Here is a 22,085-nt window from a genome sequence, read left to right as displayed (position 1 = left end):
CCACCTGCTATGCATGCCACTGTAATGGCCGAGTTGATTGATTTCCCTCTCCACCACTTCTGCATGTTTGATTTTTTTTTTTTTTATTCTTACTGGATATATTGCTTTCCTTTTTCATTATCATGTATCCTATATCTCAATGATATGAATCACTGCTGCATAAATCCATTACAGAGTACCCCTCAAGCAAGTGTGTAATCATATGCTGCAGTCAATTATCCTATAGTTGAGGTGATGTCTGGTACTTCCAAACATACATTCTGGAAAGCTAAACTTTACCTCTAAGCTTAGGCAGTTGCGTGTTGTGAGAGACAGACTCAGCATTACCAGCTCATTACCAAGCTCTCTGACATCTCAGACTTGGGTCTTAAAGTCTTAGAAATTCTGCTGTTGTTGAAGTTGCCTATTGGGCTGGACTAAACAGTCAAAATCCTTATTACATTCACACTGCAGCTTTGCCACACATTGACCCTCTGTTTACTCCTGATTACTCTCTATTCTTTTAGCACCTTTGCTGAATGGTATTTTAGTTGTTCAATTCAGTGTTCACATCTATTTGTGGATTTCATCGACATAGCCCATGAAATCCACAAATAGCCATAGTGTGAATAGAGAGTAAAGACTGTTTGTTGCAAAGACATCAAACACTATTGTTCAGACAACAGAAATTCATCAAGCATATTTGCCAGTAGGTCAGCTGAGGTGAAGCCCTTCTCAGTTGCATTGATCAGTGAAAATTGGTGGCTGCTGTAGTTTCAGAAGAACCTTAAAACCAGTTAGATGAGGTTATGTTGAACTGGACAAACATAATTAAAGTAGTCTAGATCAGCGGTTCATAAAGTGTGTGCAAAGGCCAATAATGTGGAACCCAGTGCAAATGAACAAATTTTAAAAAGCCGGGGGGGGGGTTAAATCAGCACACCCATTATTCACACACATTAAACTCATAACTTCAACTGGCTTGATTTCCTCTAACACAGTTATCACATGCAAGGAGGTAACCACCATGCACAGCTGTCATTATCTGATGCTCCTGTATCATTATTCCTATTTTATTTTTATTTTTTTTGCATATTTGTCACATTTACAAGCTTTAGATCAAACAGATTTTAATATTAGATAAAGGTAACTCAGGTAAATGCAAGTTTTCTGTTTCATTATCCAAGGGAAAAAACTGCATGCCCCTTAGTAAGTTAATACATACATAACTCGATAAATTTATTTATTTAATTTAATTCAGTATTAAAATGCAATTGATGGCCTAAAACATGTAACTGCACACAATCATTGTGGTGGTGTAAGCAATAGCTTCTAAGTATCAAAACTGAGTTAGACTGGCATCATTTTTAACCAACGTGATTGGTTGATACGTCTTATTGTGGCATATGGATTTCCCTTTTTGTGGGTAGCCACAAACAAAGAAAAAAAATTGTATGAGAACAAAAGAACCAATCATATGTACCAAATTAAATGCATGGTTGCCATATGAAACCTTAGATAACCCACCTCTGACCGCAGGTCATTCAGATTCACTCCCACTGAGGAGGCAAATAGTTTTTTTTTTTCATAGATAATATAAAACAATAGGACAACAGTTACTACATAATGGACTGGCACTCTTACTTGCTGTAGGGCACTTGAACCACCCGGAAGATTGTCTCTCTTTAACCTGGAGAGGCTGTGAGTGACTCCATCAGGTCACCAAAACGTGGTACAAAAACATATTATATCCCAAAGAAAAAAAATCATCCACATAAAAAACCCTCATCATATCTAATAGTATGTTGAAGTACCTATAGTGTAGAAAGCTGTGAATAAAAAGCTACAAATCTCTAAAACATGCCATCCTCAAAAGGGGATTTGTCCAGTGAAAGCAAAAATGATCCTACATTTTATTGGTGTTAGATTCCAGTAAGACTGAGCGTTGTGTTAAAAAAAAAAATCAAATTAACCATCATCTGCGTAAGGTGTGCAAACGCAAACATCAAAGAGACTGCTGGCAAAAAATACATAGTCAACAGACACAGGGAGGCAATGAGGTTAAGGGATATGTCCAGTTGCTACCTATATATCCGCAAACAGGTGGATAATTTACAGATACGTCCATAAATATTTGGACAATGACACAGTTTTTATAGTTTTGCCTCTGTACAACTCCACAGTGGATTTTAACTCAATCAGGGCGTGATTCAAGTGCAAGCTTTTTTTACTTTTAATTTAAGGAGTTTAATACAAATATTGCATAATTAGAGCCAGTTTTGTAAATAGTCCAACATGTTAAAGCACTTAAAAAAAAATATACAATTGACTGAAAAGGAATTTCACAGCACGACAAGGCCTGGTCCTTTGTTATTTCAAGAATAATTAATTAGTGTTGAACTTACTTTTGTTTGCTCACCGACGATGACTAAAATGCAGAATAATTTCCTTGGTTAGTAAAAATGCCTTTACAAAATTTAGCCACATTGAGAACTCTTGCTTGACTTTGTCAACCTGTATTACCAAGAGAGACCTTCATAAATATAAACACAGAGAGTTTGCAACAAGGTACAAACTGGTTACAGTCAAGAACAGGAAGGCAGCCACTGGCACTAGTATTTATTGACGTTTTAACTGCTGATAGAAGTAGAAGGATGAAATTTGATGTGTTGACAGCTACTCTCCGCTGTGCTCAGATAATGACCCAAAGCATAGTACAACCAACAACCAAGTCAAAAACCTGATCTCAATCTGACACAGCATGTTTTCCACATATCAAAGACAAAACTGAAGTCAGAGATGCCCACAAACAAGCAGAAACCAAAGACAGCTACAGTAAAGGCCTGACAGGGAATAACAAGGACGGACATTGGTGATCCCGATGGGTTCTAGACAGTCTTTGACTTTACTGGATTTTCACCCAGTTATTCGAAACAGTCATTGTCCAATTACTTTTGTACCTCTGAAAAAGTAGTAGACATTATATAGCTGTAATTCCCAAACAACTAATGCAATGCTTTTGTTAAACCCCTCTGAAAGCCTGCACTTCAGTCACATTTTGATTCTATGAGCTAAAATCTACTGTAAAGATATGCAGAGGCAAAATTCTGAAAGTTTGATTGCCCCATATATTTCTGATCCTAACTGGTATCAAATGATCAGTGTGCAGTTGTTGATCGTAATTACGACTAAAAATTGTTGTTGCAATTAAGAACCAAGCAGACAGAAATGACTGTAGATGCCCTAATAGTCATTTTGTCACTACCTCTTCTGGTGAAAAACAACAGTGTGTATAAAATGGCCCAACTCCAACTGCTAATTTGAATCAGCCAATGCAGTAAGTACCCTTTAGAGGTAATTATTTACTGAAATAAATTCTCAAGGAGGTGCACAATTCAGTTCAGTGCACAAAAAAATGACAAAAATTACCTCTCGAAAAAATAGAAACAATTGACTCGGCTAAGCACAGATAGACTATCATCCAAAAGCACCAAGCCATGACACCCATCCCAATCTGCATTGCATGTTTAGTTTCTGCAGAATCTCAATTACAGGGTCAGGTCAGGAAACATTACGTGTTATTATGCTTGTTTAGGAGCTCATGTTTGGTTTTCCAGACCTTCCAGACAGTTCTTCAATACTATCCTACCTCTCGCTTCTATAGCTATTTGATTGGATCTTTGAAAAAAATAGCTAACCTGTATCAACAGCAGAGGGTGGATAGTGGCCTCTTTGCATAATGTAGCTGATGATAAGGGACAGTAATGCATGCACTGTAGGTTTGGGTATCGTCACTGATTTCTAGAATCAGTTCGATTCCGATTCACAAGGTCCCGATTCGATTCGATCCACGATTTCGATTCGATTCAAATTGGGGAAATTTTGCCTCAGACAGTCAGAAATATTATATTTATCAGTACTGACACTTGTGAGACTGCATCAGAGGTGTAAGAATCACAGCAGGTGCCTTTGTGTCAAAGTAACTGAGGATAAAACACAGAAAAACATGACGGAGATTTTCCTGGCCTGGTTTTTTATAGTAGATAGCCTTAAAAATATTCTGTAGTAGAACAGAAACAGAAGAAGACCATCAATCAGCATATGAACATTACCTGATGCTGCTGAAGTGAAGCAGAGCAAAGTTACGGAGGTTTTATTAGAGACACAGCTAAGCATTTTGCAGTTTGTCATAATTTTAAAAAGTTTACATTTCTTCGGTATTGAACAGCAGAAGTTGCCTATTGGGCTGGACTAAACAGTCAAAATCCTTATTACACTCAACAAAAATATAAACGCAACACCTTTGTTACTGCTCCCATTCCCCATGGGATGGACGTAGAGACCTAAAATTCATTCCAGATACACAATATAACCATCCCTCCCAAACAGTGGTCACAAATCAGTCCAAATGTGTGGTAGTGGGCACATCTGCCATATTGAGATAATCCATCCCACCTCACAGGTGTGCCACATCAGGATGCTGATCTGACATCATGAGTAGTGCACAGGTGTACCTCAGACTGCCCACAACAAAAGGCCACCCTGGAATGTGCAGTTTTTTGCGCTATTGGGGGTCTGGGGACCCAGAACCGGTCAGTATCTGGTGTGACCACCATTTGCCTCATGCAGTGCAACACATCGTCACATGGAGTCTATCAGATTGTCAATTGTGGCCTGTGGAATGTTGGTCCACTCCACTTCAATGGCTGTGCGAGGTTGTTGGATATTCGTGGGAACTGGTACACGCTGTCGTATACGCCGGTCAAGCACATCCCGAACATGCTCAATGGGTGACATGTCCGGTGAGTATGCTGGCCATGCAAGAACTGGGACATTCTCAGCTGCCATCTGCCCTGAACAATGTGAACCATGATTCATCCGTGAAGCGCACACCTCTCCAACGTGCCAGACGCCATCGAATGTGAGCATTTGCCCACACAAGTCTGTTACGGCGACGAGCTGGAGTCAGGTCAAGACCCCGATGAGGACGACGGGCATGCAGTTGAGCGTCCCTGAGACGGTTTCTGACAGTTTTTGCAGAAATTGTTTGGTTGTGCAAACCAATTGTTCCAGCAGCTGTCTGGGTGGCTGGTCTCAGACGATCTTGGAGGTGAACCTGCTGGATGTGGAGGTCCTGGGCTGGTGTGGTTACACGAGGTCTGCGGTTGTGAGGCCGGTTGGATGTGCTGCCATATTCTCTGAAACGCCTGTGGAGACGGCTTATGGTTGAGAAATGAACATTCAATGCACGGGCGACAGATCTGGTTGACATTCCTGCTGTCAGCATGCCAGTTGCACGCTCCCTCATTGCTTGTGGCATCTGTGGCATTTTGCTGTGAGACAAAACTGCACATTCCAGGGTGGCCTTTTGTTGTGGGCAGTCTGAGGTACACCTGTGCACTACTCATGATGTCAGATCAGCATCCTGATGTGGCACACCTGTGAGGTGGGATGGATTATCTCAATATAGCAGATGTGCCCACTACCACACATTTGGACTGATTTGTGTGCAGTTGTTGATCGTAATTACGACTAAAAATTGTTGTTGCAATTAAGAACCAAGCAGACAGAAATGACTGTAGATGCCCTAATAGTCATTTTGTCACTACCTCTTCTGGTGAAAAACAACAGTGTGTATAAAATGGCCCAACTCCAACTGCTAATTTGAATCAGCCAATGCAGTAAGCACCCTTTAGAGGTAATTATTTACTGAAATAAATTCTCAAGGAGGTGCACAATTCAGTTCAGTGCACAAAAAAATGACAAAAATTACCTCTCGAAAAAATAGAAACAATTGACTCGGCTAAGCACAGATAGACTATCATCCAAAAGCACCAAGCCACCAAGTGAGGCTTCCTTGTCAGAAGTCATTAAAAAAAAAAAAAAAAAAAAACAGCGGCTGACAGCGCTGTACACCAACGGTAGACTAGTGGGTAAAAAGCAAGCGAATAATGCAGAAAATGGAGATTTTAAGATGGGAAACTGTTCTTAAAGTACACAGAGAGGGAGAGAGAGCCCTACAAAGTGTGATTTTATTGTGGGGGAAGCAAAACAGCAAAAGTAGGAGGGAATTCATGACGATGTTTATGGGAAGCGAAATGTGAAGCTTAGTTTGGATCTTCTTTTGCTGCTGGTTCAGTGAATTTTGGTTGGAGAGTGATGAAACCTGCAGCTTCAGAATCTAGTGCAAAATAAGACGTAAACACAAAGCGTGGATCCGATGCATCAGAATCTTTGAGCTGTCTGCTTTCAGCCGCGACGGTGTGAGAAAACCGACGTCTCACTGATTCTGATGCGTCAGATTTGTGCTTTGTGCTTATGTGTTTTTGCACAATCCATTTACCTTCTGTCATTTGCTGTCTAGCTGTTTGTTTAAATAGTTTTGTGAGGTTTAACCTGAGATTCTGGGATTTCTGACAAAATACATGTATATTTAAAAATCAATTCAGGATCTTAATGAATCGATATTGCTTTATTCAAGCTAAAATCGATTTTAATCGATAAATCGATAATCCAAACCCACCCCTATTTAACAGAGCTTTTGTCTACTGTGTCTTTGGGATCACCAGATGAAAGCAGCTACATGCATTGCCATGGTATCTCTATAGTCTATGACCAGCGTTTGTTTTCCAGATTTCTTTCATTAGCTCAACAACAACACAGCACTTCTTTTGAGAAACCCACAATGATAGACTCTTACCAGTGACATAGCCCTGCAGTCTGCACAGTCTGGCTGAAGCTTACTTTGACAGCAATGTGTTCAGATCTGAAGCACATGATGTGGACTGATGTTGACAATAAAGCTGGATACCATGGGCAGTAATTTGTAAGATTTATAAGACATTCTTGGCCGTATTGTCATTTCATGGAGCAGAAGAGGTGGATGAGGAGCAACATCGTTACTGTGCTTTTCCAGGCAGCAAGCCCTACAGCGTTGAACAGACCTAATCTAATTTGCTAGTGGGAGATTTCAGTGCACAGAGACATAGACCATCTAAGCCAGGAGAGATTTGTTTTATGGGTGAATCTTAAATTGTATCTGTTTGTGAGAGGAAATCTTATCAGTCAACACCATCATATGTATTATTATTTCTTAAGACATCATAAATACATTACTATCATGTATTGACAAGGGCAAGGGAACACTGAACTTTGTGTGTATTCGTATATGAATCACTAAATTTCTTGATTTACAGGATACATTGGGCAGGAACAGAGACAGCCACCCAGTGGTGTGGATACATGGACGGAGCGGTGCAAGCTGGTCAGAGAGCTGCTCTGGAGGTGCTGGCTGAAGTGTCCCACATGACTCTGACCACAGAGGAGCAGGAAGAATTGCAGCGCATTCAAAATGTCAAGAGTGCTTCTAAGCAAAGACCATCATCCAAACTCATGTACCTGCCTACAAGCAAATCTGTGGTTATAGCAACACTGACAATAGGAGCCGTTCTTCTGCTGGCTCAGCATCAAAATACAGTATTAAAGATCAAAGAGTACTTCACAAGTGCCTTTTCACCAATCAAGCACAACCTTCTGCTGTGATAACAAAATACCCTGTAAACCAAGAGTACATTTAAACAAAAGCAATAAATAAAATAAATAAATTTAAAACAAGATGAAGGATATATTGGCAGCAACCAATGATATCAATTTCAAAAAGTTTTCACAAGATTTTCAAAAAACTTGACCTCAGACCTCTGATCTTGAGGTCAGACCACTGAAATTGGAACTCCATTCAAGGTTTTTAGTAGTTGCACCTGGGGTATCAATTTGAATGGTCTCCTTCTCGAGTTATTGCATTAACAAGCTTCCACAGTGCCCGCCTGCCAGCCGGGCAAGGTGACAGCAAAACCCCATCAGCCTTTTATGGCTGACGGGTAAAAAGCTACAGGTTTTGCTGGAATCTAAATTATTTTCACTAGCAGTGACTACAAAAACAACAACAACCAAATGCCCCCCCTAAAGTCATAAGGTTGTGCTTATGACATTAGGACCAGAATGCAGGACCTTTACATGTACTCTACTTTTGCTTGCAAGATGTAACTAATGAAGTGACTGGTGAATACAGATATATGTGGTAGAGCCTTTGGGAAAAATAGCTAAGAAAACTCAAAAGAAACTATTTATATAAATAGGAGGGGAAAAAAGGTCTGCACTGCAGTTAAAACCAGTTTGTCATGAGAAAATCAAGCCTTTACAGTGTATGCCTTTTGAGGTCTCACACAAAGCCATAACATCTGGATGAAAGGTTTGAAGCTATTCCACAAGCATGTTTTTTGACTCACAAAACCATCAAAAGATGAACGAGCGTAAGATGGATGAACCAGTCACACAATGGACATATCCAAGAGAAGGTGATTTAATCGCTATCACTTGATTGCACAGTCGATTGAAAGGATTTTTGTCACTTCCAATGTCTCCTCTAGAGAGAATCTCAAATGCCCACTAATCACTGTACGGTAGTCTGTGACTCCTTTGGCGCCATGGCTTTCCATTTGTCTTTGTTATCACTAGCTTGCACTGAATCAACTGCTTGTTCTCCCTGGTTTCACTTAAGCCAGCCCAGGCTGAATCAAGGCCAGTGTCCTAACATTTCTGAACATGTTTGATTATTTGTAGCATTTGATTACTGACCCATTTTTTGTTGAGAGTCAAATGAGCTGAAATCAGTGCAATGGTTCTCGTGTAAGTAAGTTCTGAATAAATTCAGTATAAAATGCAAAAAGATGCTTATGTACATTTTTCTATGAGTCGTCTGTAATACGTATAGTGGATTGTACTATTTTAGAACTCCTCATTGCTCTCAGAGGTACCTTATTATGATATATGCCATTGCCAGCTCAAGGCACACATGCAGTAATGTACCATCTGGGAGAATGGCAGCTTGCCTCGTCGGTTGCTATTTTTTAAATCATTAGTTGAAATCCAGGTCTTGATTTTAATGATAAATGCATTCCCATCCCCATTCCCATTGGGATATCATGAGTACTAAGTAGAAAATAGTTGGCCAAACTATTGTGTTGAATGAATATGTGCAACATAAGTGAAACATGAGCCTCAAAAATGGCTCAGATTTTTAAAACAAGCATCAGCATACAGTGTCCATGTTAAAGTTTAACAAGTGTAGAAGCATGGATGCAAAAACCTAGTCATCACTGATAATAATGCCATAGTTCATTAGAAGTATAAATGCTTTGTATTTTTAAAAAATGACTGAAGACTGAAGCCACGATATTGTGGTACATCAACTAAAAACCCAAAACAAATTTCAGCATTTTTTACTATCTCTTGAGATTTTGCACTGTGGAGTGTTTTTTTTAATCCAATATCAAAGAAAAAAACAACAAAATAACATTTCTAGCAAAGTCTCTAAGTAATGTTCCTGTAATTACTGTAGCCTCTAAACACCTGTCAAATCACTTGCCATGGTGTTTGCCTTTGGGCAATAGCACCAACTTTAAAAATTCATACTTTCCAGTGCAGTGTAATCAGGGTGTGTAGCCATAAACAACGCTTTTCACAGGACTAAACCAGAACTCAGCTAGTTTAAATAGATGTCATTATTATTTATTTAGACACGCAGTGGCTTGTGAACAGAAGTGTAACTTTTTTTTTTTTTTTTTTTTTTTTTTTTTTTTTAAATGACATCAGAAACAGCAGTATGCGACATTACGTGATGGCAGAGCTTCAGTTCATCCTTTGTCATTTTTTTTTTTTTTTTTTTTTTTAATAAATAGGACAGGGGGAATGAATGAGAGAAAGAGGGGGAGAGAAAGAAAGAAAACCAAAGGGGAGAAGAGATGGTGAGAAGGGGGGGGAAGAGAGAGAGAAAAAAAAAAAAGAACTCCTGGGTCACCTGTATGGAGAAAAAAAACAAAAAAACAAAAAAAACAAACAGAGGAGACAGCAAACAACAAAGAGCAACATAATAATAGAGAAAACAAAGCACCATCACAATAAACTAGCTAGTCATAGATATCAATATTTACTAAATAATAAACGATATTGTGCAGCACGCAAGATAGACAGCGCACAGTGTGCTTTGAGGCAGCAGCCAAGAAAGCTTTAGTCCGCGTCTGTGAATACCCATGTGTGCATACCTGTGTGGATCAGCATGCTTGCATTGCAGAAGTGTAACATTAATGCAATCATTCAAAACTGGAAGAAAGGATGCATTCATCACGTGAGCAATTAGTTGATACAATGCCGGCAACTATGTTTATCCTGTCTTTTCTATTGTTGTTATGCAAATATCCTATTAAGAGCCACTGAGTTAATGCTTGCAAGGACTTCCTCGTGGCCTCTACTGCCATTTGTCAGAGAAAACTTTCCGTATTCAACAAACATCATGATTTTTGAGGCCCTTTTAAAACTTGATGAGTCATTTATGCAGCTGCTTTAGCAGCTGTAATTTACTCACTTCAAAGTGAGAGGCCAGTTCGCTTTAGAATGTAATGTATACAAGATGATTTTCTAGCGCCAATTTGTACCCAATACCAACATCCAACTTTGTTTTTGTTTTTTCTTTGAAGAGAGAAAAAGTCTGGAGGAAAATGATGGGCATATAGCACATCTGACTTTGACATTGATATTTATGTTCCGCCTTAAACCAGCAATAAGAAATATGCTGTGCCAATTGCACATTTCAATCCTCAGAGTCTGACAATGACTCATGGTGAAGGGTTCAAAAAAAGAAAGGATCAAAATATATGCAGCTTGTGCATCAAACTCTGGTGCTCACAATCCAACTCAATTTGGTCAGAGATACATTTATGTTAAAAGCAGCCAAAGGATCATCAATTCACGAGCCTTGAGAAAATAAATAAATAAAAATGGAGACTGGTAAAAGAGCCCTAGCAGGAGTGCTCATTTCTTCAACTTGAATTCTTCAGCAACTTCCATCTGGAGCTACCTGGATATATACTTTTCTTTTTCTCTGACATGTGGTAGCACTATAACTGATGTGTGAAATCTGGTAAGCAGCCTTCAAAACATTGTCATCACATCGGTTTACTTTACTATTTATTTTATACATAACTGTTTACATAAATCATGCAATAGAATCTTACAAGACAGAGTTGTTTAATCGTTATCACTTGATTGCACATATTTGATTGACAGGATTTTTATCAGTCCCACTTTCTCCCCTGATGAGTATCTCCTAACACCCACTGATCACCGAGAGGCAGTCTGGTGCCATCCCTTGCTATTTGTCTTTGCTAGCTCGCAAAAGATCAACCGAGACAGTTGTTCCGAGTTTCACTTTAACCAGTCACAGCTGAAACACAACCAGCAACCTAAAGTTTCTGTCGCATATACAGGCAGATTTGTACTAGGAGTCATAAAAAGACTGCAATAGCAACTGGGTGTATAGACAGCAACCCAGGCAACTAGACCAAAAGAAGTGACCGTGCTGCCAAGCATTCAAGGGGATTCGGAATGAATTGTCATTCATGAATACACGAGGAAATTAGATACTGACGAAGCACAGAAATAAAAACACTCACAGTGACAGCATGGACTAAACAAGAAAGCGCCGTGTTTGTGAGCCATATACAAATTAAGCCGCAGAAGAACAGAAGCACAATAATGCCAACGGGTAAAAATAAGCTTCACTCACCCTTGAAATAGCTGAAGGCGGACAAAGTCTCAGTTAAGCCGTGTGAAGATAGCATCTCTCCACTCATTAGTGCACTTGCGGTAAGTTCTCTCGAAGGCCAGCTGCAGTAACTTGGCCTTCTGTGAATTAAACCATGTTCACTGTGAGACTGAATCATAACTTATTTCTTATGTGGAAGTCGAGGAAAGAGATCTTTGAATGCTGCATTAGGGTGAACAGCGTTTGCTACCATCTGTCCTCATAATGAAATCTACAGATCCCACCCCTGTCTTTAACAAGGGCATAATCTTCCAAATGACTTGATTATAACTGAGGCCATCATCATCGGAGAGTTGACAGAGCTCGACGTAAAGCAGCACGAGAGAGTGAAGGAACACCTGTCGCTAAAGAAAACATTGTTTAGCTTTTAGCTTGAACTGACAGATGTCGCGATTACAAATGGTTGGTTTTCTTTCCCTTTTTTGCTCCAGCCTGGGTCCCAGCTCCTCCTTCATGTGCTACAGAGAATGCCTTTGTATTTGGCACAGACTTTGTGTCACAGGAAAACAATTTTACAAGTCCGTCGTCTCAGTCAGCCGGCTTGAAAACTAAAGCGCCCCATCCACTCACTTCCTGTCACATTAATTTTCACCTGTTGGGGAAATCCCATTAACAAATCCAACGTTCTATCCTTAGGTACATGTAAGTCCCACGCATGAAGATGTATTACTTTCTCCTTTTATTCAATACAATTTAATTTAATTCTCATATAAATATATACAGAAGTAAAAAAAAATTAAAAATGGATGGATACCGTACTGTAGTTGTTCACTCAGAGAAATCACAAAGCAGTCATCGTCGTACTGTTTCAGTTTCAGTTTCCTTCTGTTTTGCAAATATAAACAACAACTTAAGAAGGTACATCAAGTTCAATACCAATTAGCACCTTTTCAGCTACAAGAGAGATTTTGTAATAATTTACAAATGATGAGAAATGTTTCAAAACGATGTAAAATGTAGGTTTCACCACAACTTGATACTTTAAAACTATCGTTAGTAAGGTGATAGCAAGTTAAATTAATATACGCACTTATCACTTTGTTAGGTATTGGACACTTTGCTAGAACCAAGTTGGAGCCCTTTTGTTAATTCTTCTCAGATTAGATTAAGTAATGTGTTGAAAATCGAGATTTTGGACCATATTGACATGATGTAAGGGTACCTATAAATAATATTCTTTACTTTATTATATATGTTGGTGGGTGATTCAGTAGGGAGTGGTCTCAAGCTGCTTTGAGAAATGTGTGAAAATAATGTGAGGCAAAAACATATAACAGCAACATATTCATTTGCATTCATGTGTGGCTTGTGAAAAACAGATTACCACTTATCTAAGTGTGTGAGATAGGGTCCCTACAACCCTAAAGAAAAAGACAGAATGCCAAATTAAATGGTAAAGTAGATAGTTACAGTTTTTGAGGGGATATTTATTTGTTATAGTCATTTGGCTTTTTTTTAACAAGCATTTTAAACTAGTTAAAGCAAAAAAAAAAAAAAAAGAAGAAGAAAAGCACGTTTTGCTGAGAGAAAAAAGAGCATTTCCAGCCCATTTCATTTGTCATTCAAAAAAGCAAAAAGGCATTACGCTATCCATGAAAAAAAAAAAAAACATAATGGAAAACTATGAATTGGGCTCCGCAGAGCTCATGCCTTAACATTCTTGAAGCAATCTTTGTTCATCTTGACACTGAACAGAACCAAGAGCAGACAACAGCGAGAGAAGAACGTTGTCTTTTAAGAAACTCAGAGTATTTGTTCCTGAAGACTATTTAGAAAAATTCTAACAATGCTCTTCTCTAACAGAGACGAATAAAGGAAGGCATATAGAACATGGGCTTTCAATGTTTTTAGAGTTGCACAAGCTCTGTTTTGACATATGCTTTATTTCCATGTACGTTTGCTCATGTGTCAGCGAAATATGAAGAAATGATTGGTGTGGTAGCTCAAAGGTTTGCACAGTAGTGTGTTTTTGTCTTGGTTCTTATTTCTAATACTCTTTAGTCTGGTGTGTCAAAGACTGACCGAGGCTGTCTCTTCATAGTATCCACTCAGTCCATTTTTTCATCTCAAATACATGAAATTCTTTTAGCCTAACTCATAAAATAGGAAGTAGGAGCAGCTCCACAATTATGCTCTCTCTCATTCATAGGATTCAATCTTTGGCTGCATTTATGCTTAATATCTTTCCCTCAGGAGATACATCTCATTGATCCCAGTGTGTTTGGGAACATCATTGCTATGTGGAAAATACCCAGCTCTCTTAAACCTGCACACTTTAGCAGATAATCAATTGTATAAATCCCCTGGGTGACATTGCACAGTGGTGGGACATAATATCAGGTATTGAATGTGAGAATTAAAACAAAAATCTCTATTGGCTTTAAAAATGTGCTAGATGTCACCATTGGATTTTTTTTCCTGTTACTGTAATCTTCAGTTGAGTCTTCAAGTGTGAACTTATACAAAGTAGTGATACATCTCCCCCCCTTTTGTATGTTTTTTTGTAATCATTTTACTTCTTTTTTTGTTAAGAATATGTCCTACAAACTGAATTATCATATTGGCCTTTTGTCTTTGTTTAAAACAGTTCTTCAGGTTGCAGTTATTTAAGGTTAAGGGTCATGGATTACCAAAGTGAATAACAGATCTATCTCTGGAGTTTGCTTGTGCTGCTTATGGTGACTAGCTTAATTATTTAAGTACCAGTGGAGGTTCCAGCCAATCTGATCTAAATACTCCAAACCATGGGGTCTATTAGACCCCATTCCTACAATACTGGTCAAAGAATTCATACCATTAATTAATACTTTTATCTTAAATATGATCAATCTCAGCTGTTACAGGTAATTATAGGTCAATCCCTATTCCCATCTTCCTTTTATGTCTAAAATCCTTGAAAACTAGTTCTAAAAAGGCCAAATGATTAGGTGCAGAGGGTTGGTTTATTTGAAGAGTCTCAGTCAGGATTCAGAATTCATCAAAATACAGAAACAACATAAGTGAAGACTATGGATGACATTTGTTTTGATTTTTGTGCTTAGAACATGCTGTATGCATGTTCTAAGCACTACAGCCAAATGAAACTAAGTCCCTACAGCCAAATGGCTGCTCTCGGGGCTCTAAGTACTAGAGGAATATCTTAAAGACATCAAGGCCCTAATGCTTCCCTAAAATTCTTAGAAACATACCAGATACTTACACTGGATAGCTTTACCTTGGCCTCCCATGACACTATGAGAGATATTTAATGCTTTTTTTTTTTTTTACCATAATATGTGTCTCAGTGTGCTTGATAAACAAATATGTAGGACTGCTTTCTTGCATTTGCGCAATATTTCTATAATTAGAAAAAAATTCTTAATCAGAGTGATACTGAAAAATTCGTTTATGCATTTAATACTTCTAGGCTGGACTACTGTATTTATTACTGTCAGGTTGCTCTAAAAGTTCAACAAATACTTCAACTGATCCCAAATGCTGCAGGGAGAAAGAGACATTTCTCCCATACTGTTCATTGGTTCCCTGTTAAACTGAAAATTTCTGTGATACTTACCTCTTTTCACCCTCTATGTATACAGGATTTTGGATTTTTGTCTCCTCTGCTCTCTTCTTTTGCCCTGAACCCAATTTAATTATGGCAGATGTCTGCCCCACCCCCATGTGGTGCCAGAGGTTCCTTCCTGTTAAAAGGGAGTTTTTCCTAACCACTGTTGCCAAGTGCTTGCTCATAATCATTGTCTCATTATTGGGGTTTTCTTTACATTACTATAGTGTCTTTACCTTACAATATGCCTTGAGATGAATGAACTAAATTTTAAGTAAAGTATCAACTAATAAGTAGTAAGTAAAGAAGGCTGTGAAATTGATTCAATCCATAAAAGTAAAAAGTAGCTGTTCTGGCACCTATTTATAATTTAGTTTTAAATTTTAATTTAATTTAAAATTTTTATTTTTTACAAATTTAACTAAATCCTCATCTTTCATATTAACATGATAATAAAACCAATATTAATATAACAGAATACAAACTTTAAGTTAAATTCTAATGAATTTGCACGCCATGAACATGTATTATTTAGAACACAGGCAGAAACAAACCAATCAAAAGATTTAAAAGTAAAAAAACAAAAACAAAGGTCTGTTCACTCTTCCCTACATTGCCTGCTGAGATACATTGCTTTTTGTGATTTGAACTGAATTCAATAAGACATAACCAGATATTTCATGAGCTATCAAGGCTGATCTCCAAACCCCTAGAATGAATTAGAACATTAAATGTAAGATTTAATTTTCAAATTTAATGAATGTCACTGAGCACCTACCTTTGACAAAAAATTCTCTTCTTATTCTCCTGTCCTTTCTTTCTTACATCTTCTTTCATTTGTGAGTGAAGTTAATTCTTTTTCTTTTTTTTGTCTCCCTGGGAAATTAAGCAGTTATACCTTTAGCTAGCAGACATTGTGTGGCAAACTACTAGGGGTGGGGGAAAAATCGATACTGTGTAGTATCGTGATATTTTATTTGCTAATAATGTGTCGATACAGGGACAGCAGAAATCGATATTTTGTTACAAAAAAAGTTTTTGTGGACTGGAAGTCAGAGCATGTCGATCCTTTTTCTGAGCAAGAATCCTGACACTGTCCAAATGTGTTTAACTTTTTTTTGGCAGCAATAAACATGTTTTATTTTAAGTTTAAAACTTTTTTATTTAATGTAAAATTATATTTTGTTTTAATTTACTTTCAAATTCTTCAGTTGCTGAAGGGGCTGCATATTTTTCATAAATTGCATAGTTCAGAATAGCTATAATTGTACCAGATGGTTGCATTCAGTTAAGTTGGACTAGACTGTAATACAAACCGTTCAGTTTGTCAACAATAAAACTGACTGAAATGAGAGAAAGACTGAGTGTGAGACTTTGATGTTAGATAAAATGAATATTGATAAAGTTTACCTTTATGTACAGAATCTGAATATCGCAAAATATTTTTAAAAAATTGCAATAATATCGTATCGTGCGTTAAGTATTGTGATAATATCGTATCGTGGGATGTATGGTGATTCCCACCTCTACAAACACACAGGAACAGTTTTGTGTTCGTAGGGATTGAAATTAAGAAGTAAAAAACAGATACTTTAAAATTCTACTTAAGTATAGCGATTTAGTATTTATACTTTATTACTTCCCAACTCTGCTGCTATTCATTCAAGGGCATTCAAACATCTAGTTTATTCCGCATCAAAATTGAGAAGTTGATCATTGTGATGAACAATCCTCTTATTTATGTGAAAGTGCATAACAGCTAGTTATCTGGGGCATACTAACTGCTAATCAAAGCTTTTTTGCTTAGCTTTCCTTGAGACTGATTACATATGGTTGTTCTAACAATTAACCACTGTGTTGCCCATTATTACTGCAGTCACTTGAGTGTAATATACAGTAGATTGTATATACAGTTTTGTTTGTGGGAGTTAACCGATGTGACTGATTGGGGTACTGACTTACAGTGGGGCAAAAAAGTATTTAGTCAGCCACCGATTGTGCAAGTTCCCTCACCTAAAATGATGACAGAGGTCAGTAATTTGCACCAGAGGTACACTTCAACTGTGAGAGACAGAATGTGAAAAAAAAATCCATGAATTCACATGGTAGGATTTGTAAAGAATTTATTCGTAAATCAGGGTGGAAAATAAGTATTTGGTCACCTCAAACAAGGAAAATCTCTGGCTCTCACAGACCTGTAACGTCTTCTGTAAGAAGCTTTTCTGTCCCCCACTCGTTACCTGTATGAATGGCACCTGTTTGAACTCATCATCTGTATAAAAGACACCTGTCCACAGCCTCAAACAGTCAGACTCCAAACTCCGCCATGGCCAAGACCAAAGAGCTTTCGAAGGACACCAGGAAAAGTATTGTAGACCTGCACCAGACTGGGAAGAGTGAATCTACAATAGGCAAGCAGCTTGGTGTGAAAAAATCAACTGTGGGAGCAATCACCAGAAAATGGAAGACATACAAGACCACTGATAATCTCCCTCGATCTGGGGCTCCACGCAAGATCTCATCCCGTGGGGTCAAAATGATCATGAGAACGGTGAGCAAAGATCCCAGAACCACATGGGGGGACCTGGTGAATGACCTGCAGAGAGCTGGGACCAAAGTAACAAAGGTCACCATCAGTAACACACTACAACGGCAGGGAATCAAATCCCGCAGTGCCAGACGTGTTCCGCTGCTGAAGCCAGTGCATGTCCAGGCCCGTCTGAAGTTTGCCAGAGAGCACATGGATGATACAGCAGAGGATTGGGAGAATGTCATGTGGTCAGATGAAACCAAAGTAGAACTTTTTGGTATAAACTCAACTCGTCATGTTTGGAGGAAGAAGAATACTGAGTTGCATCCCAAGAACACCATACCTACTGTGAAGCATGGGGGTGGAAACATCATGCTATGGGGCTGTTTTTCTGCCAAGGGGACAGGACGACTGATCCGTGTTAAGAACAGAATGAATGGGGCCATGTATCGTGAGAGTTTGAGCCAAAACCTCCTTCCATCAGTGAGAACTTTGAAGATGAAACGAGGCTGGGTCTTTCAACATGACAATGATCCAAAACACACCGCCCGGGCAACAAAGGAGTGGCTCCGTAAGAAGCATTTGAAAGTCCTGGAGTGGCCTAGCCAGTCTCCAGACCTCAACCCCATAGAAAATCTGTGGCGGGAGTTGAAAGTCCGTGTTGCTCGGCGACAGCCCCAAAACATCACTGCTCTCGAGAAGATCTGCATGGAGGAATGGGCCAAAATACCAGCTACTGTGTGTGCAAACCTGGTAAAGACCTATAGTAAACGTTTGACCTCTGTTATTGCCAACAAAGGTTATGTTACAAAGTATTGAGTTGTATTTTTGTTATTGACCAAATACTTATTTTCCACCCTGATTTACGAATAAATTCTTTACAAATCCTACCATGTGGATTCATGGATTTTTTTTTTCACATTCTGTCTCTCACAGTTGAAGTGTACCTCTGGTGCAAATTACTGACCTCTGTCATCATTTTAGGTGGGGGAACTTGCACAATCGGTGGCTGACTAAATACTTTTTTGCCCCACTGTATGTATAAATGCTGCTTATCTGCTTTCTGTTCAAGGAACTGGCAGGTCCTTATCCTTGTGCTTCATTCTCATTGCTGGCTTTCATTTTAACTCAGAACTGGCTGAAGGGCTTCTCCTGCTTGTTTTGCAAGCTTTAAATGGACTAGAAGGCCTTGACCTTTTAGGTCAGCCCATATAAGTCTCTTAGTGTTTCCACAGAGAGCTCAGCTTTTGAAGTTGCAAACCCTAGACTTTTGAAGAGCTCTCACTGTATAAAATCAAAAAAAAAAAAACCACCTCATTTTATTCTTAAGCATCTTTGTGCAAGTCATGACTATGAATCTTATCACGGCATTTAGTTCATTTATTGTACAAGATTTTGATTATTGTTTTCATCTTTGATTACTGGTAAACTTGATTTAATTTGGACATAACTACCACAACAATGTGTTCAGTTTCATGGAACAAATAATATGCAAGGTTGTATCCACGTGTTTTTAGGCATATTTGAATTCCAGTCTCATTTGAAATACCCAGCCTCCCTAAAGTAACTTTGTCCTTTTAATTGTGTCAACATTTAAACCCCTTTGCTTTGGAGAAATACTCCAGACATCCATCACTCTGGAGAACATCAATAATGTCATTGAGCATGCGCAGTGTAGCATGAAACTGTCCAGAAACACTACTTAATAAAATGTGTGGCCAATGTGCATGGTAATCTCAAGCACACATGTCCACAGATAAACTAAAAGCACTGCTTTGTTCTGCTGTGCATGCTTAAATTTGCTGTAGCATCGTCCAACATAAATCTCTTAATTCTGTTATTAAGCTGCCTAGCCTGCTAACAAAGTGAACACAAAACAGTTTAGAGGAGGAAAAAGAAACAGGGTACACCTCAGGGGGCGGTTAGTCATATCAGTTGCCATACTCTAACAGGCTCTGTTTGTCTTTCCCTGCTGTTGTCAACACCTTGGTTTTCCCAAAGAAGGGCGTATTATCACTTTAGATGCTGCAAGCTACAGTTAGTTAAAAAAAAATATATATATATATATATATATATATATGAAAAAATCAAAAAATTAAATAAGTACATTTTTATGGTGGGTTGATGTCTTTTGTGACCTGGGTATTAATTTCTGCACAAATGCTGAACTCATTTCAGGTGCTGCTTTTGCATTTTTATTGATAATGAGTTTAATATTTATTGTGGCTGACCTAAATTTTCTGTATTGCACTGTCTGGCAGCTCCAACACGAAGGTTTTATTGTGGTTTATTGTGCTCATGCATGAATATTATGGGATACATTGATTTTGCTGGTTATTGTTTCCTCTTGGCTTAGCAGAAGCTCATATGCTGGCAGAATGTAAAGTCTACTGCTGTCTTGCACATACAATTATTGGCTGTACAATTGGCTTTGTTGGGAAAATCCCTGTGTACAGGACGTTGACCTCTTCACATTTTCTCAGCACATTTCATACTCAGGTAAACATTAGAAACATATTTTGTCTCAAATGTGGTCATAAGAGAGCCCGTTTTGATAAATCCATCTAAACTACTGAACTTCTTTTAATCCGTGTATATGTGTAAACTTTGCTCCTCAGTCCAGTTGCATTCATGGGTAACATTTAAGTTCAGGTACTTTATGGTGATCTGCTTCTTGCAAATTCTACATCGCACTTCATCGCTCCAAGACATAGATTGTAGATTTTTATACCCATGAGATGATTATTATCAGCTCCTCCAATCTTAGCTTTCTGCTACATGTTATGTGAATTATTCGGTTTAAAATTATTCATTCCAGCTCATTATGTTTTTCCCTGCAGTGGGTGGAGATGCTTTGTTGAGGCGTGGCTTTTCAATGATGCCCCACAGATGCACATACCATATAATGTGTTGATGTATAAAATAGCCCACATTAACTTCACATTGTATGAGACATGGCTAATTGAGATGCATCATTTTCTTGACATTTGTTAATTTTGGAATTGCTGTAAAGAGGTATTCCTTTATGTTACTGTAAAGGTACTGTAGGGCCCCAAAAGTTAACGAAGCTAAGAAAACGCTCCAGAGGTGTATTTCAATATGTACTCAGTTATGTCTTTTAAAGGATCAGTCATACATGGTCATGGTATATATGGTGTTCCCCCCCCAGAAAAAAGAAGAAAAAAGAAAGGAGATGGAAGCATGTGAAAATATCAGACCAGCAGTTGGCAATGACTGAAGATGATCTCAACGAGAACCCTGCAGTCCCCCAGCAAGGAGCAGATGGCTTAAGCAGATGATCTGCTGATCGCCACTCCTGGTGTGTTGTGAAAGCAGTGATGTGACTGGTGCTTACGTAAAGATTTGCCATTCGTTCACTGATGGAGTTCGATATTTTAGCTTCTAACTCACTTCTCTCAGGCAGTCGCTGACTAATAGCTCCAGCAGTCGTAATTAAAGTGAGAGCCACCTGGTGAGCTGTGCTCCAAGTTGGAGATTATATGAGGTTATGAGTGATTAGAAGTCATTCCTAGAGAAGCAGACACAGTGCTATTTTAACATTAAAAAAAAATACAAATCCTACTGTCTGAATGAAACTTCAGATTACAGTGTCACATCAAATTAACATGCCTTACATAAAAAAAGAATGATTCGGTTGTGAGTCAGGTTGAGGCTAGGCAAATTTATTAGTGGCATATTTGTTTGAAGTGACGACCAAGAGCAGGGAAGGGAAAAATAATGTTTTCTTGCATCTCTTTTCCAATTGGAAGCATTCCAATGGATGAAAACACTATAGATCAAGGCCCAACAGGGTCTCTCATAATTTTTGACTCCTTTCTTCTTCAAATTTGCCTTTACATACATTCTCAGTTTTGTTCTTTCATTTGTCATATAATCTGACATCTCTGCTATCATAAATTCTTAGAGTAATGTCATATTTTTAAATTCTCCAAATGATCCATTGTCCTACTTGCAGTGTATGTGACTGCAGCTGCTTCAAAGGTTTTTCAGATACTTTAAGCTATTCTTTCATATCCTGAGATGACAGCGATGATGTCTGAATGTTACGTTGTTTACGATGTCACGGGATTGGCTTGATGAATCTTGCATCAGTGTATTTTCCTCATAGTTTAACATCTTCTTCCTGGGGCTTTTCTGTGCAAGTGTTATAGACTGCCAACTGTTTGGACTCGGGTCAACAGGGAGCCCAAATCACATGAATTATGCATGGTGTCTGCTCTCAGGCATACAGCCCTGTCTGTGCTGCCACTGCACATGCAGCACCGGAGACGGAGACTGAGTTACAGAGATCATAGAGAACAGTGGCGAATAAAACCGATAGACAGGGGGGAAAAAAGAGAAGGCGACAGAGA

General features: G+C 38.5%; 1 protein-coding gene across 1 annotated transcript in view; it reads left to right on the top strand.

Annotated features, from left to right (window-relative positions):
* LOC146665791 (putative flavin-containing monoamine oxidase A) overlaps positions 1 to 8,114 on the top strand; it is a 53,048-nt gene extending 44,934 nt beyond the window's left edge. The window contains exon 12 of the mRNA XM_085411216.1: positions 7,176 to 8,114. Coding sequence (XP_085267342.1) covers positions 7,176 to 7,521 — 346 coding nt within the window. The 3' untranslated portion in view covers positions 7,522 to 8,114. The remainder of the gene's footprint in view (positions 1 to 7,175) is intronic.
* Positions 8,115 to 22,085: the final 13,971 nt, after the last annotated feature.

The sequence above is a fragment of the Rhamphochromis longiceps genome, linkage group LG7 (assembly GCF_057381845.1).
Source record: "Rhamphochromis longiceps isolate RC_006_pf linkage group LG7, R_longiceps_female_GT1.1, whole genome shotgun sequence".
Lineage (NCBI taxonomy): Eukaryota > Metazoa > Chordata > Actinopteri > Cichliformes > Cichlidae > Rhamphochromis > Rhamphochromis longiceps.
Note: the sequence above shows the minus strand (reverse complement) of the source record. Positions and strands in the feature narration are given on the sequence as shown.